Source organism: Sinohyriopsis cumingii, chromosome 7 (genome assembly GCF_028554795.1).
Source record: "Sinohyriopsis cumingii isolate HCF-2022 chromosome 7, ASM2855479v2, whole genome shotgun sequence".
NCBI lineage: Eukaryota > Metazoa > Mollusca > Bivalvia > Unionida > Unionidae > Sinohyriopsis > Sinohyriopsis cumingii.
This window is the reverse complement of record NC_142967.1, coordinates 37,113,830-37,140,923: the sequence shown is the minus strand read 5'-3', so window position 1 is coordinate 37,140,923 and position 27,094 is coordinate 37,113,830. Positions and strand designations below refer to the sequence as shown.

General features: G+C 35.8%; 1 protein-coding gene across 1 annotated transcript in view; it reads right to left on the bottom strand.

The window, feature by feature from the left end:
- Positions 1-358: 358 nt before the first annotated feature.
- The window catches only part of LOC149795032 (solute carrier family 23 member 2-like), a 28,440-nt gene continuing 1,704 nt past the window's right edge, over positions 359-27,094 (bottom strand). Inside the window, exons 2-12 of the mRNA XM_089964700.1 lie at positions 22,653-22,793; positions 20,848-21,005; positions 20,177-20,274; positions 18,375-18,442; positions 17,650-17,831; positions 15,292-15,412; positions 10,779-10,935; positions 9,773-10,026; positions 7,579-7,852; positions 5,201-5,296; positions 359-599 (exon numbers count right to left, since the gene is read on the bottom strand). Coding sequence (XP_089820826.1) covers positions 391-599; positions 5,201-5,296; positions 7,579-7,852; positions 9,773-10,026; positions 10,779-10,935; positions 15,292-15,412; positions 17,650-17,831; positions 18,375-18,442; positions 20,177-20,274; positions 20,848-21,005; positions 22,653-22,793 — 1,758 coding nt within the window. The 3' untranslated portion in view covers positions 359-390. The remainder of the gene's footprint in view (positions 600-5,200; positions 5,297-7,578; positions 7,853-9,772; positions 10,027-10,778; positions 10,936-15,291; positions 15,413-17,649; positions 17,832-18,374; positions 18,443-20,176; positions 20,275-20,847; positions 21,006-22,652; positions 22,794-27,094) is intronic.

The window sequence follows — 27,094 nt, the reverse complement described above, 5'->3', positions numbered from 1 at the left end:
ATAAACTAATCAATAGTTTTAGTTCAGTTCCTCGGTCAACATCATAGAACGGCATTAAGTTTTTCGAGTGCTAAATACAGGATGTTACAACTGACAAGTTTCTACAGTTTGCATGTGCGTCGGATCGAATTGTCAGAAACAATTTAATAAAATAAACTGATTAACCGAGGACGGTGTTCGTAGAAAAGGCCAATCCTGACAGAAGCAAGCAGAGAGAAATAATCATAGCTGGACCATTATGTCATTTGATATTTATTTTTTTAATAGAAACTACGGCTACATGGATACGGTAAATTTTCAGACTTGTAATTTATTCCTGTAAGTATTAGGGGAGAAAATTCTACATAAAACACTCCAGTATTGACACAATTATCTCCCATTTATTAAACGTCACTCTCCTGACATGTTTGTTATTTCACTCAAGGTACGTGGCAAGGGCTCCTCTTCGGGATTAGGCATAAAAGGAATGTACTTCATGACACGTGATTTCAGTAACCTCTTTGGAATTATGGGATTGTATATGTCGTATCCTTCAACGTACCCCATCTCAGAGTTTTCGGCATTCTGCCATGTGGCAATACCACGTTCTTCTTTTGTTCCTGGTAATAATAATAAATAATAATAATAATAACAATGGCTTCAATGTGCTTGATATTTTCTCTTGAAATGCGCAAGGACTGAGGCTATATATATATATATATATATATATATATATATATATATATATATATATATATATATATATATATATATATATATATAGTGTGTGTGTGTGTCCTTTCCGCATGACTTCAACAGCAGTGCAGCCATACGGTTGATTTTATACATTGTATCGTAGTTGAAATAAATTCTTAAATGTCCATGAAATTAGTATCGCATACACATAAATAGAAATAACAGAAAGCAGGTGGTATGTTAGTATCCATATTTGTAATTTATGTGTGACTTTGAGAACGACAATTTTCGGTTAGCTTGATACCATGGCTCACGTGAGGTTAGGCACACGCCGATGAATGACGGATACCTGTGCAGAGGATTGTTGGGGGAAAAGAAACGTGCATTGGCAGTGAAGATGTTGCATTAAAGCAATTATTTTCAGCCGTGTCTCTGCTGCTTTTTCCTAATATATGTATGGGTTACGCTTGTGGTCGTTAAAGAAGTATGGATTGTTGATTTAAAATGTCACCATGAATAGCTCATTTAACTGTAAATGAAGAAAAGAAGAAAAAAAAAAGCCACCTTGTGCTCCCTTGAATGGAATAGAGCGGGTTTTACCTGATCACTGATAAACACTGTCGATCTTCAGAGATTTTTTTGTAATATAACTCATCTTAGAACTTTTTAATATGTTCCTTTTTAATTTTGTCAGGCATTGCTGATATCTGGACTTCATGAATGTATAAATGTAAGGTTTCTAAATTCGTGTCATCGATCTTTTGTCTTTGGGGCAAGATGTATAGGAATGAAACTTTTTTGAAAATAAACGTGTTTGATATTTGAAAGCATTATTATTCCTTTTTTAAATTGCATTGATACGTGTTAATTCATGTCATCAGAGATTCTGCCTAAAAATTCTCCAAAAACTGCATTGCAGAAATACGTATTTATTACCATCCTTATCCCATCTACCCATCCACGCTATATGTTCCATTAATGCACATGCCTTTGAAAACCTATCACTTTAGTAAAATGGGAAAGACCTGGATTTGATGTATTAAAAATACAAGTTATCTGCAGGAAGCGTTATATATATATATATATATATATATATATATATATATATATATATATATATATATATATATATATATATATATATATATATATATATATATATATATATATATATATATATATATATATATATGTATGTGTGTGTGTGTGTGTGTGTGTGTGAATGATAAACAACAAAGATATGCACCAGTCCATTGTGCCCACCTCGCGGACGCTCATGCATGAAGAATATACAGAAATGTATCAGTTTGTGGCATTATCAGAAATAGTATACAGCTGCAATATCATCGTAATTCTACTACTGTGAATGCATTATAGGTGGCTATGAGAAATGAGTATGTTACTTTATTATATGCTCATTGTTTTGTCCGTTAACGTTACATTGTCAGAATCGTTCAGTATTTTACGATACTGCACACCTTCATATTACACTCACGCGCGGGGTCTCGAGTGGCCGAGTGGTCTAAAGCGCTCTCCGGTACGGATCATTGCCATCTCACCTCTGTCTGCGTGGGTTCGAGTCTCGGATTCGGCCAATGTGGGTATGTGAGAAAGCTTGCCAGTAGCTTCTCGTGGGTTGGTGGTTCTTTCCGGGGTTTCCCTGGTTCTTCCTCCACCATTAATACTGGCCGCCATGTATAGCCTATCGTGTGCTGGAAAATGGCGTTAAACCACACAACACCAACACTCACGCGCAGGACACGTGTGCCAAATAGTGTATTAGGAACTACTTTGTAAACAAATCATGTACTCTCATGTAACATACGCTTTACGTTTTGGTTGATTAAGTTTGTTCCTGAATGAACTAAAGCAGATGTTTCGTGGACTGCCACATACCAGCTGCTTTGCTACATTCCGCGTTAAACGTTTTGATACAAAGTTTCGGATTTTGGCGATAGATGCCAGATTTCATAAAATTGCTTGGTACCTACAAATAACATGCAAGTTATATAGGCATAAACTGTCTCCTTTAGCTGGTAATAAGAATGGCAAAAGAATATACTTACAGTTTTACATTCTGAATTTCCTCAAAATGTACTTTCTTAGTTTTGCAAATCCGAATTACATGAGCCATGTCATGAGTTCTCAAGCTTGATTACACATTTCGAAATTGTACTGTAATTCTGACTATATTCCAAGTGCAACTACATCCTCCCTACTGCACTCAAAATGAAATAAACATTGAATTCAATGACAAAACAAACACACTTGCAGATGTAAACACGCTTCTCCCGCGCTGTTTCAATCCGATGTATTTCATGATGAATCCAGTCCATAATCACGAAATTTCGTAGAATCGACAAAAATACCAAAATCTATTCATTCCAGATCAAATGGAAAACTTGTTGCAATGTGCATTCATACACAATATGACTCCAAATTTCAATTTTAAGTAGACAAAAACGCCATTTTCTTTCGAAACTTATGTCTAGCGCGCGACAAGTTCAAATTTATCTGGGCGGAGTTATGTGCGCGTTAATAATGTTGTTGTTGTGTATTGATGAATTTGCGCTTGTGTATTTAGTTTGGAATACGGCATACATTCATTTACGTTGTTTCTTGTAGTGTATTTTGCATATATAATTAAGCCTTAGGTAGAATAAGAAAATGAGCATATATTAAAAAGGTTACTGCATTTGTATTGGAAAATATGAACTCGTTTTGTCGGATGGATATACTGCACACCCAAGGTCGTGCAGTATTCCATCCAAAAAACTCGTTCATATTTCCCCATACAAGTGCAGTAACCTATAAATACTTGCCGAGAATATGCAATAATAATTTTGTGTTGCATGAAACTAATACAAAAATTATTCCGCGTATTCATTAAAGCTCATGTGTGATAGATCATCTAATTTTTAAAAAAACAACAACATGTCAGTGGATATCATACAGTAAAATTTACAAAGAAAAAAAAGTTCAAGCTGTTAAAAGTATCTAGTCTCTGCCACGAGGTTCTCTTCAATGCGGAATAACTCTTACATATAGTCTCTCTTGATGCTTCTTCGCTAGCCATGGTCCAAATGTGTTAACCCTATATACACTTTGATTGGATACGGTGGCTTGCTGCCGCATCCATTAAAATTCACAGATCGGAAGCACTGAATTATCTGATCGATCCGTCAAGGTGTGGATAGGGTTAACACATCGGAACCTTGGCAAACAAAGATGCTTTTGATGGTGAACAACAGTTACATATAGACACTTTACAGTGCTGAGGACTATAAATACTAGGCTGTTCACCGTTTTTCTGTTTCACCCCCTATCGGTTGTCTCTTTTCCCTCTGAATAATGGCTTTTGTTAACTTTGAAACGCTCAGTAGATTTAGTTTCTAATATAAATAAAACTATCACTCTATCACTTCAAGTGGCAATAATTATGACTGTCTTATTAAGATTTAAAACAACAACAATGGCAGTGTTTCGGAGTAACTTTTTGTACTTAGACTAAACAGATAAAAAAACAACTTTCTTTCTATCACGTGAAAATACTTGTTTTCCTCCGCAAGAACACTGATTTTGTCGACAGGCTATTTAATAACATGTATTTCTCTGATTCCTCCGTTCATTCCTCGTGACAATAAGGGCGTGGTTTCGAATCCTGCCAAGGTGTGAAAAAAGACAGAGTCTGTTGATTTGGGTGTCTGTTAGCAAGGCACGTTCCTCTAATTTCCATTAACACATATTTCCTTTGTTGGTATTCCATAAAACAACCAATTTCTTTGTTGATATTCCGTGAAGCGCCAGCCATTCCTTTTTTGATACTTAGTAAAACACCGGCCATTCCTTTGTTGATACTCTGTGAAACACCAGCCATTCCTTTGTAAATAATCCGTAAAATAACAGCAATTCCTTTCTTGATACGCAGTAAAACACCAACCATTCTTTTGTTGAGACTCCCTAAAACATCAGCCATTCCTTTGTTGATAATCCGTAAAACACCAGCCATTCCTTTCCTGATAATCAGCGAAACACCGGCCATTCCTTTCTTGATAATCATTAAAACACCAGCCATTCCATTATTTTAACTCCGTAAATCACAAACAATTCCTTTGATGATAATTAGTAAAGCACCGGCCATTCCTTTCTTGATAATCAGCAAAACACCAGTCATTATTTTGTTGATAATCAGCAAAACACCAGTCAGTCCTTTCTTGATACTCAGTAAAACATCAACCATTCCTTTGTTGGTACCCCGTAAAACTTCAGCCATTCCTTTTGTTACTCCGTAAAATAACAATCAATCGATAATTTTTCCGTAAGTGAAATTTTATAAATTAATTTTCATTAGCATGTAGCAACATTGGTTCTTGCAGATTATAACCGTTTCCAGCAAGTTTCAGGCATACGATTTTGTGCCTATAGTTTTTTCTTCTTCAAAATCCACGTGACTGTTTGAAAAGATATGATGCTTTATACATACATTAATTTTGTTATGATAGTTTCTTGTTGGAAAGAAGCTTACCCGGAATGGTGTTGTCGAGGAAGCAGGCCAGCACGCCACCAAAAAGGATAGGATTTCCGAGAAGAATTTTCAGTATTTCGTCACCATCTTTGTTACCTGCATTTGATAAAAATGATGTGAGCTTTATGCTCATAAATATGGATAGTACAAAAGTTTTTAATAAGTAAAATGGTGATTAAATCGCACACGGAATTAGAAAGAAAGTAATTCTGAAACTAATATGACGAACAACAGACAACACAAATACACACGTCGACCATAGATTATGGATTTTATTTTTGAAGACTTTTGAGCCTGGATTTTTTTTTTAAAAAACGCTTGTCCAGAAGGATCTGAATACAATTCTTGGAAAACAGCGAAAACGTACTGCCCGAAGAATATTTCACCATGGTATTTCTTGCAAACATCTACGTAAGGTTGAGTAGTATGATAATGGGAATTTGAGATTCTCACACAAGTTTTCGACTCCCAGGACGAAACCCGTTCCGGATTACCCGTCATTTTTCCCAGTTGAGGATTTTCGCACACATATACCTCCGTGATTGTATCCCAAGTGAATTCAAATATCATTGTTCGCAAAGTCAAGCGGTCCCGTGTTTGTACGAGAGGGTAAATCCTCGTACGTACATGGAGGTGTGCAGCGATGTCAAAGTCATGGGGGATGGAGATTCTGACCATAGACGGGGACTGTGCTCTCACATTCCCATTGCCGTACTACTCATTGTTAAGACATATTATAAAAGCATCGGCTATGTTGGAATTGGACTTGAAAGTTGATAAAAGGCACCCGTGTGCAGGAACGTAGTGATTCTTAACAAGTGTATATATGTATACACTTATTATCTGTCATAATATGTCCGTCTGTGTGTCTGTGTGTGTATGTGTTCAAATAAAATGTAAGTTATTTGGTAAAATATATTTTCCTTTATAGCTGCTACTGAAGAACTAAACTTGTATGGAAATTGGATCAACAATAAAAGCATTCTTCAAATTATTGTTTCGATACTCATTCAAATTGTGTAGTGCAATGTAGGCTGTCGTGATACATCGCTGGGGCTCCCCTATCGCAAATACTGTCTTTGTTGTCATCGAGTCTTTTTTTCCGTTTTTGTCTACCGATAAACGATTAATCATGGATTATTCATTGACATAATCGATCCCCCTTTGGGTGCCATAAGCCCTCGAATGCTAACCCTATGCATTATTTGGCAAGTGAAATTTATAAAATATTATTATAAATGGTAATAAGGAATACAATACACACAACAGTTGATATATCCATTGCTATTTATGTTATTACACTGTGTCTTGTGCATCCTATTGGTGTTTAAAAAATTTTGTTCAGAACAAAGCAACTGAAAGAAGGAAGAAAAAAATACTCAAGGCACACTATAACGATGATGACGATTATAGAGAATAAAACTCGTACGATTCTAAGGTTGTTCACTTATAGGCAAATATGGGGGAGGGGGCGGCGAACATTACTTAAATGGAAATAATGATTGTTAGTCAAATGTGGAGGCTGACTTCTCGACAGAAAAATCTAGAAACCTTAATGTTACCACAGCAGAATCTTCGCTAACGAAGGTTCCGATATGATAATTCAGCCTACACCTTGGCGGATCGGGGGGCCCCGAGTGGCCGAGTGGTCACCGTTACGGATCACTGCCATATCACCTCTATCAGCGTGGGTTCGAGTCTCGGGATCAGCCAGTGTGGGTATGTGAGAAGGCTTGCCAGTAGCTTCTCGTGGGTCGGTAGTTCTTTCTGGGGCTTTCCCGGGTTCTTCCTCCACCATTAATACTGTCCGCCGTGTATATCCTATCTTGCGCTGAAACATGGCGTTAAACCCTACAATAACAACAAAAACCTTGGCGGATCGAACATATATTTAAGTGCTTTGTCGTAGCGACATCAATTTGATTTCATGAGTTGCCTCCCATAGTTAGTAATGCCAACTAGCCATTAGCGTGTAACCGCGGTGCATTGTACATCGGCCGGAAATGTTGGGGCAGTTGACTTAAAAAAGGATACTTAGTAAGTTTAACATATAGGTGTATTCGAGTGAATAGTATTTGGACAAACACTGACCGACAGTGTAAAATTGCTTATTTATCAGTCAATTCAAGTGGTGTGCATCCTTCGTCTCGATCATGCAGGAACAGTATTCAAATTTGAACAACTTAATTTTGATTGGATGCGGTGGCTCGCCGCCGCATCCAATGAAATTCACAGACCCGAAGCGCAGAAATATCTGCTCGCCAAGGTGTAGATAGTGTTATCATATCGGAACCTTGGCTAGCGAAGATGCCACAGCAGATTAGCGCATGCTTTCGCATTAATGCAAACGGTGTGATGGTGCATTCTGGTTAATTTACCTGAAGCAAGCTCATTCGGAAACGTTTCTACCCAATAGGGAACCATCATTCCCGTAAATATAGAGGTCCCGATAATGGCGAGATTTCGTGTTGAATCCAAGTCCACGGCCTTTAGGTTAGATAACACCACTCCAGTGAACATGCCATACATCGTGATGAGAGCGCCTCCTAGGACAGGGTATGGTATACAAATAAATACAGCAGAAATTTTGCCGATGACTCCGAATAAAATGTATATGACGCCACATACGAGAAACACTTGTCGGCTTGCTACCTGTATTGAAATTACGAAGATATAAACATGTTTAACCACACTAAAACAAAATTTAAACAGTCTACTATTTAAGCTCTGAGAGAAAAAGGAATCAAAATTTTAAAAAAGAGGAGGCCTATTTCAGAGAGCATCCGGTCACTTTGTAGCATTTACATATACGTCATGGTGGCGGAGAAGAATGAAGGCTATTATTTGTTTTTCTTCATTCACACAGTGGTATAATATAAAATGAGAGAGAGAGAGAGAGAGAGAGAGAGAGAAAAGAGAGAGAGAGAAGAGAGAGAGAGGTGTATGTATATTAGGATTGACATTTGTTTTAAATTGTATAGAAAGTAATTTTTCATTAAATTATATTGATAGTAATTTTTCATTAAATTATACTGAAATTAATTTTATCTATTTATGTACTACAACAGTATATTATTTAAATAAAGAATGTGTTTTTGCGAGATTTGCAAAACCCCGTCTGCGATAAAACACATTTCTTTTGTATCATAAAGTTAGAAAATTTTAGACTCGGTTGTAAATTGCGCTGAACAAGCAAACTCGTTTTTGCTGAGAACACCAGTAAGATTCCACGTGTTTTCTTAAAACATAAGCTGTTGCAGCATATTGTATGTCTGATGACGTACACAAACACACATAATATCAGCGGGATAGACAGGAGCCTCGTTCTGCTTCAAGATGAATAGACACAAAAAGTAGCTAGACGAATGTCCATATTTGGCCTTGAGGATACGTCCAAAATTGCGCATAAACTGAGAACAAGCTTTGCGCAAATTAGTTCATTCATCGAGAATCAGATGTCTTTCTTACATGTCAGTGTTGTCTGTGATCGTAGACTTCTTTAGGGTATAAGGACTTTTAATGATCAAAATTTTAACGGTAAAATTCAGTCTAGGCTCAACATTTTTTCAATATTTTTTGTGCGTTCGTTTCTATTTTATATTATAATGTATTGGAATGTTTGATTGTTTAAAGAATTTTTATTCATTTGCGTTTATAGTATTGATTATTGTAAAAAAATCGAATTCGCTAGCAACTTCATGTTTAGTAAAATTTAATTTGGAAATAAAATATTAGTTTAGAATAAGAATAATGTTTTAGTATCCTATTTCAAAGTAGTATTCTATTTTACATTTAGTAAAATACATTTTTTCAAAATGATTGTTGCATTAATTTCAAATACTGATTTTTATTCTCTTTGGCTATCGTGAGTTTAGTCGATATGTAATTATCTGTATTATATTCTAAAAGGCTAAATTTATACAAATGTATGAAGCTGGTAAGCTCGAAGGAAAGTTGAAATTTTATATGTATTTCTTGTATCTTAAATATAAAGTTTTTGTTGCTGCATGTCTAGAATGTAATTATATATATATATATATATATATATATATATATATATATATATATATATATATATATATATATATATATATATATATATATATAATTTAAATAAAGTTAGTTCATTCATTGAGAATCAGAGAGCTCTGTCTTTTTTATAGTCGTCCCCGTTCCTCCACTTCCCCTAAGAATATAGACGTATCTACACAGTTATGAGTGAAACCTCTTAAGAGGTCCTGAACTCTTCTGTCTCTCTGTCTGTCTCTCCTTTTGGCCATGGAAAATAGCATTGGTAAGAGTTTATGAGGAAGAAAATTTTGACGGTAAAAAATAATGCATTTCAAACCAATTATTTTAATGATCTGTTACTAACGTATTCAACATTGATATGAGAAAAACCACTCCGTGATTTCATGACCAGTGTTTACATTAAATACACTTAACCACTTTCTTTGTTGTTCGCTACACGGCAAGGGGAATATATAATTGTTATTATTTTCTGCCACAAAATTAACTTTATGTCTTATCTTATATATTTTCTATTATTTATCTTCTTTCCAGAACCATTACCTTTGTAATTCCTATGGCTCCAATATTGCCTCCATACGTGGTTGTAGCATGCCCACACCCCAGGGTCCCTGCAATGGCGCTGGAAAGTCCCTCAATAAGAATGCCTCTATTCACTGCATGGACCTTTGGCGGTGGCACTCTACACATTGATGCACATGCGTAGTAATCTCCGATAGAATCAAGGATAGCGGTGAACGTCGCAATCATAAAACCGACAAAAACACTTACACTGAATGATATCGAACCAAACTGCCCTGTAATGGAAAAAAAGGAATCAGAATTACTATCTCCTGTCGGTGAAGCATACAGTTTACCTGGACCTTATCCTCAGTCCCATGTCAGAACTCATAATTTTGGTTTGAAAGGAAGATTAGAAAATTGATGACTGTGGTAAATGTATTTTGATATTCTATTATGTGACACATACATCTGGACGAAACAAAAGTAGTGGAGTATAATGATTTCACATACTATCAACGGAGCTTAAGGATAAATGCCCCACCTTGAATAGATGAATAATGACTTCTGATTGGGGAATACCCGTTATGACGTCGGTGGTAAAATTATGAATTTTAAATAGACTAATCGACATTTTGTGTTTGATCCGAGGCCAATTAAAATGCTTGAAAAGCAAAGTACAAAATTCTAAAGGAAACATCTGGAAGAAAAGCCCTTGTTCATGGGCGCCAAAAGCGTATACCAATTTTCAAACGAAAAACATGTTTCAACTTCTATGAAACATTATCATCTATGACTGAAATTTCTGAGCAAATCAAAATCTTAGAGTCACGCTAATAGTTGTTGGATTACGCCACATTTTTCGGAAATCATTAGATATAAAAATTTGACAGAAGAGCAGACATAACTCTTTTCAGATCTCAAAGCAGCAATACGAACTACGTTCCTTCACATTCTCGTATCAGGGACATAGCTCGTATCCTGACTTACTGTATGCATTTCTTGTACGTTGAAAGTGTTTGTTCCATAAGCATCTAAACCTTGTTACCTGGGTATGGGAAGTAGAACCAGCTGGCTGTGGCGATGATGTCTGAGCGGGCGTCAGTTCGTGACAGGTAAGAGGTTGCGTTATTATTGTCAGGAAACACGCCCGCCTCCGTTAGTATGGCGCAGAACACCCAACCAATGAGGATGGCAATCAAAATCTAGGTAAAAAAAGATAAGATAATAATTCTTTATTTCAGACTATATAGTCCATACATCTAAATTAAAATATAGATATAAATTAAAACATTGTAAACATAAAAGAACATATACATATCATACGTACAAGTATACAGATACATGTACACAATTCACTGCGCCCTGCATTGATAAGAATGAAATTAAGTGGCACATTCAAATAATAATTTGTTCCATCTGCTAATAATATGAGAATTTTAATGAATGTCATACTTCCAAAGAGATTTCAATATACAGTTCTTACAACTAGATATTGTTGTCATCATTGAGAATACCTACTTTCTCATTACTTCATCAAAACTGAATACATTATAATTTAAAAACATGATGGAGGCACTGCTCTATCTAGGAAGACCTAATAGAAAACGAAGGTAATTATTATAGTCAACTTTTCATACATTCACTAAATTTTGTCCACAGACGAGCACAATACATAGTGCAGCAATATGATTTGAATAAACTAATTTTGATATTCATTGAACAGTTCTCAAATTTACGTAGAAGCTTGTTTGTTCGAGTACACAAAAATCGGTAATGTCCCATCATATCTTCATTATCTGACCGATTGGATTTCAAAATGTGACCCAAATACGTATAACTGTTGACATAAGTAAGAGCACTGCCGTTAAGATGTACAGGGGGAGGAGATGGTAATTTGAAAGAAGTTGGTTGAAAGACCATGCATACTGATTTTTTTGTATTACAGATGATAACATTCTCAAATGCGTATTGTTCACATATCTTTAATAATTTTTTTTAAACTGATGGAAGGGCTTATCAATGACATATCAGTAGCAAAACTAAAATTGTTAAGAAACAACACATTTGGTGGCAGACGTAACCCCACGTAACACTGACCCAGCTTACGATTTAACTCGTCCATATATATTTATTAAAAAGCAAAGGGGAAAGAATACCCCCTGCCTCAACCCAGTGGTTACATGGAAAGCGCTGAATATTACACTTCCTCATCGCACAAAATACAACTGTTTGCCATACCAGTTAACTAAAGTATGAACTATGTAGACAGGTATTTTAATGTCAATCAACTTTGCAAAGAGTGTCCAATGATTGACCCTATCAAATATCTTACTAGCGTCTAAAAAGCATACGAACACTGGACTGCCATGTTCTACATAATAGCTGACAGTTTCCTTAAAGGCATATAGGCATAAATCTGTTGAATGCAGCTTTTTAATACCAAAATGATTATCGGAGATTGTGACTTCACATATTTGTAGTATGATGCATTCAAATAGTTTTGAAATAATAGTCGTAAAAGCTATATGTCAGTAGTTATTTTAATCCGCCAGGTTACCAGTTTTGCTTTTTAGTAGCGGTATAATTATAACTTTTGTGAAATCATCCGGTACAAAGTTATGTACAAGCATACAATTAAATAAAATAATCAACAGCACACGAAGTCTAGTATTTGAAAATTTAAAATGTTCCACAAATAAAAAATCTGATCCTGGACATTTACCACCTTTTTGTCTTATTATTGCACTTTGGATCTCAGATAATTTGATTACATCAATACGAGCAGAAGGGGTATTCAACGCTGAGAGCATGTGCTTCTTATTCGATTCATTTTTAACACTATTGAGTAAGTCTTGAAAATGATTTTACCACATGTGGCATATATTATTCTGACCATGGTTCCCATCAATGCAAATTGGTAGTTTATTGGAAGTTGTAGTATTTTGTTTAACTTGCTTCCAGAATTCACGTTGTTCGACATTTTCAAATTTTTGTGCTAGCGCGTCTGCTCTGTTTTACTTCCTCCTTACATAATCTAAGAGTATACTTAAATTGTGCTCTTGTTTGGCGCATTTAGTTACTGAGATGGTCATGACGAGGTTTACCGTTGTCACGCCACATAAGCATTCGTGCAAAGCCGTGTATTCTTCGACAAAGTCATTCCAGCCTGGTATAACCCGGTGACCACGTTTGGATTTACTAGTCAAACTTTTACTATATCAGTGTATAATCCATGTATCTATTTCATATGCACCTGATTAGTGCAGCCGTGGTCATTACAGATCGCAACACAATGTGGGATCTCAATCATGTTTAATACGAATGCAGATGTCCGAGTATAATTCAGTTTTTCGTCAGAAGTAAGGTCTGACCCATTGATGTTGTATTTTTCAAGTTTAAGAGTTCATTGGGGCAAGAATCAAATCTGGGAAGTAGATCAGTCTTAACAGTCGTTAAAGTAGGACGATGCTCGGACCCTACTAGGGTGTGAAGTATTCCCATATCACTTACAGCGGAATGAGCATACTGTAGAGACACAATGATCTAACCAAGACACTGTATTGTGTGAATCACTGACGTAAGTAAAATTTGTTGTGTGGTCTACTATTAGTTTTAAGTCCGATATGATATAACCATATTCGTCACAAAATAGATGAAGTTCATCTCCAAAGGGAGTGAATTTGAGTGTATAAGCATTCCAATCTCCTACTACATAAGCATATAGAGTATGAGACTTTTCTACAATAGAATTAATTTTCCCAAATAATCTACAAATTCCCCAAAATTTTCCGCCAAATCACAAGGTAAATAGATATTGACAAAAAGCAAGGAGGAATCACCCGTATGGATAGTAATACCTATTAATTTGGGATCATCGAGCTGTTGTACTTCTATAATAGTTGCGAGAAATCTACGGTATAGCACCCCGACACCTCCGTAAGGTCTACCTGTATGAATATTGTTAGAAGATTCAATCGGCGATTTCCCTGATCCACAGAACTCGTCGTGTACGGATGAGAGTCTAACTTACTGTCGAGAAGCCACAATTCTTGTAAGAAACAAATATCGGAAATATCACATAAAGTTCTTTCATTTTGTATATTTCTTTTGTAATGAACTACAGTTATAAAAAAGAAGCGCGTAAAGTATCCATTATGTATATTTGAGTCCAATTTGTGGATATGATGGTTCAATTCCGACTTTTATAGTAGTCTCTAACTAACGCATTTCTTGGCCACATATCCACGTTCATCATCGCATTGTGCGTAGGGTTATCATGTGTGATTCTGAAGCTGGCATAGGTATTAAACTTCGTTTGTAGTTTTTCCACCTGGGTCGGCTTAACTCCAGAGTAATGCTCAATATGCGAGGAAATGTCAGATTTCTGCGTTTCGGGAGCTAGTCTTGTCACGACTATGCATCCCTGTCACACTGGACGCACTGTACGCACATTTGAGGACGCTGCCTTTCCTATGATAACACTTCCACGCTTTCTTGGAAACTGGTGTGTGGATTGGACATTGTAAACTTATTAAGCCGTCGTTGATGCAGATTCGTGCGCGATGTTTTATGTGGAAATGCTGTCATACAGAGGTCGTTGTTCCGCGGACAACTTGCGACTTAAGCAAAAGTTTTATAGTTTTCCAAATCCTCGTCTTGGGCGCTGGTATCTTCTGAATATGCAACCATTTTTAATACAGTTGTGCTGTGGTTTAATTCACCGACATCTATTTATAATTATCATGGATATCTGCTGTTGTATCCCATAAAGCAGAACAGGTCTTGTTGGCACCAGTCCGAGTCTCGTTGCTGTTTGAGTCCCTGCATTGCATATCTTCGTGTGTGCGACTAGTAACGGTTCTTTCTGCTGAACGACTGGGTTCAGGGATATTCCTCGTTGACCTATATGGTTGACTTATGAGCTCATGATTTGTTATACTGTAGCCTCGGTTTACAGATGAATTTCCAGTGAGTATAACATCAGACTGAACTGTGTTCGAATTTTTAACATGGGGAAGCAATGTACTTTTGACTGTCGAACGTGGCTGGGTTTGTTCGTAAATTATAAAACAGGAGTTGCTTTTTTTGTTCATAAAGTGCTTGTGAAACCTAGGTATGATTCAGTGCATGTAAATATAGGTTAGCAATACAGCAACTTCATCTCTGGTCGGGTTTGACAGTGGAACGACAAAGGATCTCGCGAGACCGGAAGCTTTAAGCGTGATCTGATGTCCTTCCACTATCATCCATCTATATCTTTCACGCAATCGTTGCTAAGTGACATCACCGACAGCGAGGAATCTATATCCGTATCCGTATATGCAAAGTTTCAGCCTTGGCAAATGTACCCTTTATCACGCGTTGAATAAATATGTGTATTTAATAAATCAATTTATCTCACGGGCTGACAAAGAATACATTAAATATGTATTTTTATTTAAACCTTAGCAAAAACATAATTGTCTTTTAAGGATGGATCATAACCGTTGACAAGACCTGAGGAGGGGAAAAAAAAAAGAAAGAGAGACGGGAAGTTGAAAGGTGTTTTCTTAACCTACCGCAAACACCTGATGGAATGGATAACGGGTCACATGAAACTTTTTCTTTTTGGACCATGCTGGGAAAGGTGGCTTAAACTTTCCCAAATAAAGGGAAAGAATGATAGATATGGCAAACGTCCTGAAATAAATAAATATTCCATTTCAATTTGGATTCACTTATTTGAGCATACTGAAATCTTTCATTCGATTTAATTTTTCAGCTTTATAAATCAAAGAAATATCGGAATATACGATGATTATTCAACCAGAGTGCGATAGCAAAATTCCGAATATACGGAGCACCCATGATTGTGATCCAAATATAAATTAGAGATCGTGCCATCAGGAACACTTGGTTATAGTGAAAGTTTAAACAAACATATCTCTTAGGGTGAGAACTACTGTATATAATTTCGATCATAAGACATTCGAAAACTTAGTTCATCAAATTATTATATATTTCATGAACCTAAGCGTATCACTCTCAAGACAACACCGATTTGTCTTATACATCAAAAGAAAAAGTTAATGATTGTATACCATATACAATTTGTACAATTACTGAAACCAACGTGTATTTTATTGTTTTTTAAGCTAATCTGAGTAGCTTGATTTTGACGACTCGAAAAACAAACACAAGGTTTTCGATGGTTTTCTTTAATGTTTGAAGCACAAATCTCTGTACCTAGATTAAACATTTTTAATAATAACAAAATTAGATCCATAACGTTTCCAGCATTGTCCTCTCTTTGGGTTTCAAACAGATAAGAAACCTTCAAATACTGAAAAAGGACATTGACGACTTCGAGGGTGAGATCCCAAACGTGTAATGCTAAACATTCTCTTGTGACAATATATAAATATGCCAAGTACCATCTCTTTATCTCGGGTGTGTGTGCGTGATTTGGATTTTTAACGTAGCTTTAACAATTTGTCAGTCATATCGCTACGAGTCCCTTTATCTCAAATATCTATTGCGTTAAAAAAAAATAACAGAAGGGGAGATTGTTCTAAATACTAATAATAAATTAACACGTGATTTTGATCCTGACATGCATGTATGCCAAGTGGCATCCCTTAATCTCATACTGCTCTAAAGTTAAAGCGTGGAAAGGAAACGTGTCATGGGAAAAGTAAATATTGAAGCCGTGACCTGACATAGAAGATACACCCAAAGTGGTACGCGACACCTTCCAGGAATGATGCATAAGTAAGCATTTGGTCCACCTCTAAATCTCAGGCGCTTTAGAAAGTATGGAGCGGAAATAAGTGTGATGGAAAAGGTTAAACATTGTGCTGCGATACTGACCTTGAAGACATGACTCCCATTTTGGTTCATGACACTGTTTCAAGTAATGACGTAAATGCATATCAAGTCCCATCCATTAATCTCCAACGGCGTTGGGGTTAAAGAGCAGAAGGAAAACTGTTACGTAAAATACTTAGTCTTGACCTCCATCTTTAAGATAGCACACACCCACCCCAAATGGTACGCGATACACCATCTTCCAATTATGCTTTAAGTATACTAAGTTCGATTCCATAATCTCAAAAGGCTTTGAAATTAAGAAGCGGCAGCGAAAGTGTGGTGAAAATGTAAAATATTGGACCGTGACCCTGATCGTAAAGATCTCACCCAAAGTGATACGTATATTATCCTAATGATGCTGTATTGTTTCATTTCTTAATCTCTGATGGGTTCATCAATATAGATCAGAAGGGAAAGAGTGATTAAAAACATAATATTGAATCTTGACAATGGCCTTAAAAATAAGACACTCAATGTTGTAAGCGACACAATTTCTAGCGATAATATACAAGTATATCAATCTCCACCCTCTAATATGAAATGGGTGTAAAGTTAAAGAGAAAAAGAGAAAGTGTTATGTAATACGCAACATATTGATCCGTGAGCTGGACCTTGCAGAGACGACCCCAAAGAGGTGTGCAAAAACTTTTTTTGATACGGTATAAACAAGCCAGTGTTCCATTGCTTTATTTCAAATAGCTTTAAAACATAGAGCAGAAGGGAAAATGTGATTCTAACAGTAAAATATTGAGTCGCGACATTGACCTTGATGATAGGATGCCTAATGTGGTACCGTAAACACTTTCTAGTAATTAAGCATATATATCCCAAATTTCATTCCTTAATCTAAAATGGCTTGCATGTGGTTTCGTTGACTTCATCTATTCGAATAACGTTAGTTGCAACTTAGAAGCATATAATTTGCAGCATGTATGTATATATATATATATATATATATATATATATATATATATATATATATATATATATATATATATATATATATATATATATATACATATATGTGTGTGTGTGTGTGTGTGTGTGTGTGTATATATCACTCTCACATGAATGAGATTCCCCATTGGACCTTGGCGAATTTGGCCGTTGCCTTCATTAGATAGATCCCTATTAAGAAGATGGCCGGAACTATTGTTACAGGACCCATGAAACGAAGTATGACGCCGACAAATCCCGTCATGCCTATTAGAGTTTGGATAACTCCCGCCAGAATTAAACTGCCTTGAAGCTGAAAGTGGTTTAATAGTTTCCTTCAATATGTTCCTTAAACAACTACATTTCTCCTGAATTAAATATAGTTCGATACATGGCTTTGATTACTGACGTGATGCATTAGCACTTGACTTTTCATTCTTATATATATAACCGCTTCATGTAGCTAGAGATATAAGTTTGATACAATAAGTAAAGACAGAAGTCTATAAATGTCATATATAGCTTAAACAAGGTGCTATCCACTTTTTAAGGATCTATTTATTTGTATCTGCATGTGTATTATTATTATTATTATTATTATTATTATTATTATTATTAATTTGTTTTGATGGAAAGTAATTGCAACTAGTTGGGTTTTTTCTTTTAATTATTCCACTACATATCACATTATCTTCCTTATATCGTCATATTTGATTCGTCAGGAATTTCAGCAAGTCAGTGCCTTTATCACAAATGAAGAAAACTGCCATTTTAAGCCTTCCAAAATATCTCCCAGACTTTATTAATGTGCATATACTAAAGTGATGTCCAAATTATGGCTGACTTTCTTTATTACCTGCCTTGTGGTCTCTAGAATGACACCTCTCTTCATTGTGGCGATGTCTGCAGCGGTCATGTTGGTTGCTTGAAAAGAGATTACGATTAATGTGTTTAAATTCAATTTGATTATTGCACTAAAGCAAGCAAATGGTTTTAATGTTTACGAAGTGCTCCCTTGGTCTATGTCGCTGAAAGAAAGCACCAATATATACCGTTCAGCTACCTGATCAGGTACAGCTGTAAGAAACTGGTCCGATCAGACTGCTCGTTAAATTTGCCAAAGAAAAGAAAAGAAGTTAGTTGGTTATAACCATATAAGCCGCCATCGATAATGACACAAGGCGCATGTAAATATATCCAATTTAAACCTTTCACATATGTGTTTTTTCGAGTCGAGGCATATGGACATGGTGAAGTTACCTGACTGGAAACCTAACAGGTCAAGTAACAAGTTATCTGAATGGTCAAATGGTTTTGCTTCCCATGGAAAGCATGTCGTCATCTGCTAGAGAGCACTAGTTCTAAACAACCTTTGGTCTCACTGGATAGTTTCGTATTTTGACACCCCCCTAATTTTTAAGGTAGAAGGCATGAACCTAATTATCACAAGCCTAGCATTTATAAATTCACACATAAGCTAAATCTATAATGTGGTTTAGATTTACTTTGAGTTAGGCTTGGAAACAGGTTGGCTTGTTGGTGACTGCCTGTCACAGTTAGATGAGCATTGGAGATCAAATGCGTAACCTGGGCTGCAAATGAGCTGCCGATTTGGCTTACGTATTTATGTGTGTCTGCTACAGAGGTAAATATCTAAAAATCTAGATGGTTGAGGGGTGATGAAAAGTATGCTAATTTGTTATAGTACTAGTGAACTTTATTCATGCATAAGGCACATACTGATTCTTTTAGCTGCCTTGTCACAGAAAAATATTCAAAATAGTTATTTCTTGTCAAAAATGAAGGTAATATTTAGGGGTTGGTGGCCGAGTTGGTTCAGTATAAAAACCACCAGTTGCATCAGGAATTAACCTAATTACTGCAGTCAAAATCTCACATGTATGCTTTCTACAAAAATCATTAGTTTGTTTTTATTTGTATCTTCAGTGTAAAATTATTCTCATTTTTCTGTAATTGGTCACTGTCGGATGAAAATTCACCTGATAAACTGTCCAGTGAGACCTTTGCCTAGATATAAGAGCCAATGGTCGATATGTTCTGCGCATGCGCTTCTGCAAACTGTCAGTTTGCTATATAAATTAGGATTTTATTCTTACGCCGACCAGCTTGGCGGACACGTATGTGTATTAACAGTTTAACATAATAATTTTCAATAATTGTCATCTTTACTTTGTTTTCTTGTGATGATATACAAAGAATATACAGGGGAATTCTGAGAACGCAATATGCATTCTGAAATTAGCAAATCTGTCTATTCCTCTATAGACGCTGAATCATTGTGATCATTTTTTGGATTAATACAGGATGCTGAGGATAAACCAAAAATTCCAGAATGCGGGGTTAAAAACGTTTTCCCACGATCCCAGCCAATCAGTAAAGAGGATACTGCACAATAATTTCATGGGCTTATTTGGACCAATCAGAATCACATAAAGTGTTATTTTAACGTGTGGTAATATCAAAAATATGAAACTGCACATACTATAGGAAACCTATATCTACTATGTGATATATATATATATATATATATATATATATATATATATATATATATATATATATATATATATATATATATATACACTATTCTTTGTAACCGCTACAGTCCTGCTTTTAGATTTTAATATTTTATCTTACATATGTCTTGCTTTAAATCACAGCGGTCCTTGGCAATGGCCGCCATCGCTAATAGAGGAATGACGTAATCAGGAGCCGGTCCTAGGAACAATGGCAACCTGAGGAGAACAAATTTGACATTTTCGAACTCCAAGCTTCAATAAAAAAAATCAACTTCACATAAAAATAGAAAAAAAAGTATCTTGACATGTTAGCAACATGCATATACTCCGCTCCTTCCGGTCATTAATTTCTCGGCTTTGTTCATAATTATAATGAGTTTTCTTTTGGTTTCTGAGTAGATATTTTCGGTTGCGTGTGGTTTCGTTCATTTCATCTATTCGAATATCGTTACTTTCAACTTAGACGCATATAATTTGCAGCAAGTTAATTTCTGTAACGTACCTTTTAGGAGTTCTGACGATTATACCAATTTCTGGTACTCGGCGATTGACCACTAGTTTGTATTTAGTAAATCCTGCATAAATTGAAAATTGTGAAAACGTTTGTGTACCAATACGACGGAAGCTGCATATACACTGTTAAATCCTACATGAGTATCCGTGCCTTTTTCAAAACAAATCAAGTTTTATCAGTAAGAATTCGATAAAAGGTTGACCCAGATACGAAAATCGTCTATATTCAGTGGAGGAAAATATGACTAGAACTGAAAACGGATATCCGCTATCTACCTGACTCCGAAGAAGGTCATAAGGATAGTTGTAATGCCAGTCATGAAGAGCGATGAGCTGAGCAACCATGTTTTGAACTCCTCGTCGTTTTCTGCGCATACAACATCGGCCACCAGCAGGGACACTGACAGGGAACCAGACAACGAGAGCAACGCTTGCTGAGAAAGTAAACAAAAGCAGTGTCTCTTAAGTGACAAATATAGTGCAATTGTACCATTCTTCCTTCGTGCCTGTGCGACCACAGGTTTATTCCTCGTTTTTTGGCATGCGCAAAGGCAGGTGCTCATTCATTTAATCTTAGTAGTTTTTACGGTGTTCTACAGTAAAGATTTTCGGTGCCACAGAAACTTCTTGGTATTTTAATTTGTAAAAACAAGTTGTTCAATAGACAAAACAATAATATATATTTTTAAAGAATCCTTTTTTAAACAATGTCTTGCTAATTTTTTGAAATATGTCTGTGTTTTTTTTTATATTTTGATATGTTACTCTGATGTTATATAGGATTAATCATAGAGATACTATTTTTTTTCCCCGCCTCAATAATGATTGATATCTGTTATAAGAAGTTTTCCAGATGTGAATGATAAATCGCATAATTTCACGAGCCCTTTTAGAAGAATGGCGGTATATCCTTTCCCGTCATTTGTTTAAAACTAGCGGTTACATTTTTATAGAGTAGGATTAATTTCATTTTTTTAAAAATGCTTTATTGTCTAAATTTATACGGATGCCCTAGCATTGGTGTGTGTAATATTATTGAATTTTCTGACATCAAGCCATGGCTCGTTTGTTTCCCAAGACTCACGTTACACTGTTTTGAATTGAAAACCGAATAACGAGTACTACATTTTAGCAAGAAATGTTGTGTAGTGAAAGTAATCTAAGATATCTTAGATTTTTTATGAAGATCAAATTATGCATACCAAATAAATATACAATTTTTTTTATTTTAAACATGTGTTTACCATTTTTATGGTTTCATGTAACGAGGTTGGGTATCCAGGTCTTTCAAAATGGAGAAAAAGAACATAAGAAAAACAAAAGTCAAAGAATTTCCAATACACAATTAACTGTACGTTGGACCACACCTAAACTTAAAGTTGAGGCATTACATCGTCTCTGGGTTCGATAGCAGGTTCTGAAATGTACAAGGACATTTCTTCACTACTCCAAAAATTTGGAAGGTCGTTCGTTTCCTCAGAGTCTTATAGTTTTCTGTATCAAGAAAACAAAAACAAACAACGAAACATAATGCCAACCCCAGAGCCATCTAGAGAGCGTTGAAAAAAAAAACGGCAGTAACTTAAGATAAATCACTGCCTGTAGTTTAAAAATTAGACATTAAAGTTTAAATTTTTATGCTATATCGCAGTGATTAAACGTTTTCTTTTAAACTGCAGTAAAGCTTCTGCATGCAAGCGAAATTATAATACGCCAAAAAGGTGGGTTTTTTTAATATAAAAAAAGATGTTTTATCCTTTAGCGTTTTTTTTTTCTTCTCGCAACTTCATCTTGTTTTTGTTTTGTTAATGTATCAACGTTTGTTTGACAAGTTCAAGGAGAGGTAGTTTAACCATAGGACACGGTGTAGTTCTGGAAGATAATTTTTGCGTTATGTTTGGTCGGCTTGTTCTTTGGTAACCGGACTGTTGTTCGCAAAACTGACTCGCCTTTGATATCGGGCCGCGCATCTCAGCCTCTCTGGTCCGATCACAGTTCTTGTAATGACGTTGCTTTGGTCTAGCCGGAACAAGTTCGATCTCATTTAATTAAAATCACGGACTCTCTCGATGATTATTTACCTGCAGCCCGAAGAACACGGACAAATAGATAGGAGGGCTGTCACTGACGTTGTATATAAACTTTTCCTGGCTCAATGACTCGGCACCTCTGTTCAATGTTCCGTCAGATGCAACGTTAGGTCCCAAGCCCAAGCCCACGTTCTAAAAGTAGAGTAATGCAGTTTAAACATACAATGGCAAATAAGTATGGAAATTATGTATAACATACCACACTAATTTCATCGCCTCTTCGACATTATTGCAATGTATGAGGAATATCTGCATATATTGTGAGTGGTTTTGTTTCTCTAAGAGTTAACAAATTACAATGTTTGCAAGGTAGAAGAATTTGCCAGCTAAAAACGATACAATGTTGTTTTAAATAGCTACAATTTAATCAAGAGCTATAAAAAAGTCAAAAATTTCAGAAAATCTAGCAAGAAGAAACTGCGAATTGGCTAAACGGACTGTCACACAACAGCAGCGTTGCAATTTTCCCCGTTTCACTATTTTGATATAATGCTAGGCTAGCAATGGAAGGCGTACACTGTATGATACAGGTCATAGCTGGAGCCCCTCCAACAGAGAGCGTGCGAGTGACAGAGCACGAACAAGTCTTCTTTAGATGGTAATCAGAATGGTAATAAATATACTTACATCTATGCATCTTGATTTTCCTAAAACGTTTCTTAGTTCTGCAAATCCGAATGACACGACCCACGTCATGGACAACCTGATACGCATCGAAATTGTACTGTAATTTCGACTACATTTCCAACTGAAGTCACATTATCCTTACTGCACTGAACTGACCCAATGAATCCAGTCCATCATGAGCAGAAAAGTAGAATTGAGTTGGATCAAACAGAAAAAATTCTATCCATTCCAGACAAAATGGAAACGTTTCTTCAATGCACATTCATTACAAATATGACTCTAAATTTCAATTTTAAGTAGACCAAAACAAGAATCTTATTTAATCTAATGTCGAGTGCGCGACGAGGTTCAAAGGTTGCTGGCGGTGCTATGTGCGCATTGATATTGTTACTGTGTATCAGTGAATATACAGTTGTGCATTTATTTTGAAATGCATCAGAATATTAATTACTATGTTTCTGATAGTGTATTCTTTTCTTACTAAGCCTTAGGTAGGAAAACGACATGAATATATAACAAAATGGTTACTGCATTAGTATGGAAAAATATGAACTATTTTTTTTTCCGGAGTAATATTGCATTCCCATGTTCGTGGAGTATTAGAAATAATTCGTTCATATTTTCACACACAAATGCAGTAACCTATAAATACATATTCCAAACTAAAAGAAAATCAATCAACGACATCTTAATGCTTAACGAATGTCGTGGGCTTTCAATACTATATTTCCAGGTCCGCGGAAATATCAAGGCATTGTTTCCTTAAGTTCCTTGTGACCGCCTAGCGGAAAAGCCTAGGCGCGATCTCCGCAAGTTCCTTGTAGAGGAAAGGCCTTGACGCGATCTCTGCAAGTTCCTCGTAATCCGGCCAGCAGAAAGGCCTTGACGCGATCTCTGCTAGTTGTTCGTAGTCCGGCCGGCGGAAAGGCCTTGACGCAGTCTCCTTAATTTCTTTGTGACATACTGTCAATGTTGTAGTATGTATTTGATGTACCTAAATGACCTTTGGAAGACTGCCAAAAACGGCGTATTTTCAATTTCTGGTGCTTTTTTGTGTACCACTGAATGCATAAATATGATATTGCCCCTTTACCTCCACCTGCGCTACTTGTTTGTCAGCACGCACATTTTCTTGTTATTACATAAGATAAGGAAAAATATATTCTGGCTCAAATCTTCAAAGGTTAGGTAGACATCGGTCTAGTTAAGGCATGACTCGTTTTAATTCTAACATGCTTACCAGAACCAACTGCATTTTATATCCTGAACGTTAGTTTGATACTTTGATAGGGATGAGTTTACCTGTATATGCGTCGCTTGATATTTACAACCAAGTAGCGAGTCATTACATTACACATCGGGCCTCTTGTGAATTAAATAGTATATGCTGTTCCAGTTCTGGTTAGACGAGTAACTCAATTTTTTTTGTAAAGCTCGACGTGTTGTCACAAGGAAATGACACGTGTTTATGTTATCTCTTACAATGCTCATTTACCTTGCTTGTATATATAACACATACATTAAACGCATACTCTGTGTGTGTGTGCGTTTGTTCGTGTGTGTGTGTGTTTTGGATTTCTAACTCAGCTTTATCAATTATTCAGAAATATTACTAATATGTCTGCAGTGTGGCAGTTTATAGTAATATTTTACACTGGGGCATCATGCCGCAGACAAACAGCATTATGTCCCACCCAGTCATATTCTCCTGACACCAGAACTGACACTGACAGTCATAATTATATATATATATATATATATATATATATATATATATATATATATATATATATATATATATATATATATATATATATATATATATATAACAATTTTCATAAGATTCATGCATGTAACACATTCTCTGTTGAATAATTTTCATAAGGTACATATATCGAACACATTTTCTGGGTAATAAGTTGTGTTTAATAATTTTCATGCATCTAACTCATTGTCTGTTTAAAAATTACACCTAACTCATTCTCTGTTTAATAATTTTCATAAGATGCATACATCTAACACATTTTCTGGGTAATAAGTTTCATATGGTATTTGATTTCATGCAAATATTTCCAAATGTTTCTTGCTTTTTGACTCTAATCCATGCTGTTTACTACGTGATTTACGCTGTAACTCCACTATATGAGTAAGCGATAATGCTACCTATTCTAGACATGATAGGAAAAAAAAAATGAATAAATAAATAAACGTTTATCATCAGTACCGTTTACACCTGTTGATCTAAGAATATATCCCCAGTTTAGCTAGACATCGCATTTTGTTTTCATCAGATCCCATATTGTTAAATATACACCTATCCTATTGATTGGTTGGTAACAATGATGTTTTCACAAAAGATTCATTCGGTATTAGGTATTAAAATAGTTACAAACTCTTTAATTTTCCTTACAGGAGTTTCAATTTACCTCTGAGGAAAATTTTGTGGACCTCAAATTCGATGAATACATCAGCTCTATTAGCTATGTTTCCAAGTATTAAATTTGAAAACGTAAGATTATATTCCATCCATTCTTCTCTCTCTCTCTCTCTCTCTCTCTGACAATTTTTTTTATATTGCCTTAAATATAAACAAGATAAAGAAAGAATTACTATGAGGAAGCATTTCTGAGAAAATGAGTTAAGTGGGGACGTGGTCACAAAACGGTTGACATAAGCAATTAGTTTTATGATACTGTAAATCTAACGTCATCATGTAGAAAATAGACAGGTAAAGTGTACCGAAAGCATAATTTAAAAATGTATGGAGCCTGCAATGGTCATGTTAGAATATACGTGGGAAAAAAAACTCTGAGTACAAAAGTTAAATCATTTTTGTGGCTTGTAACTGAGCGTAGCTGACGTAAGAAGAAATAAATTATATGAGAGGAGTAGGGGAGGGGACTGTGTTTAAGTTGATAATCTACACAGCGTACCACTAGTTTTCATCGCACACAAAGTAACTTCACGCATTTATACCTTTTGTCCAGAACCAGAAATGCAGGAACCTTCCGCCTATACTGTTTTGCAGGAAATCCGCAAAAACTTGATAATTTCCATTTGTTCATTGTTGATCATCCAATGAATGATCAAGTGCACATTTTAGCTTTTTAGTCAGAAAAGGATATATTTTAACTAAATTCCTTGACAAGAATGCACCTCTTTTTCCAATGGTATTTTGCTTAACTTTAGACCTTTTCATTTTCAAATTTCAAAACGAAAGAAATGAGCCATCAAATGAAACTAAAACTAAAATCCTAGTAGCTGATTTCAACTGCATAAATATCCATGTTCTACTAGCTGTTGCCAACGACCAGGTTAACATTGGGTTTCGGAACTATCGGGATATTTAAAAGTCAATCATACTTAAGAACTTTTTTAAAATATTATTATTTCAGGACACGTGCTTGTGATTCGTACTGTGACGTCACTAGGGTTGGTGTCACCCAGTGCGGTAACTCATGGACCTCCTTCCTGCACAAAAATAACCTTTTTTATACTGTCACATGCGGTAACTCATGGTGTCACCCCCATGGACCTCCTTCCTGCACAAATTTTCAAAGTTATTAAAGACAGTCATGTGCGGTAACACATGCTGTCACTCCCAATGACATCCTTCCTGCATAAAATTCAAAAACTTTCATAGACAGTCATTTTGGTGACATCCCTTCTGATTGTGTCACCCGGTGCAGTCCGCACCCTCACCCCCCGTGATTCCACTGGACTCGTATGTGGCAATTCACAATCTCCAATAATTGCTGAAGCATGTGTCTGTCTGGTGAATCTTCTCAGTGGATTCTATCAGGGGT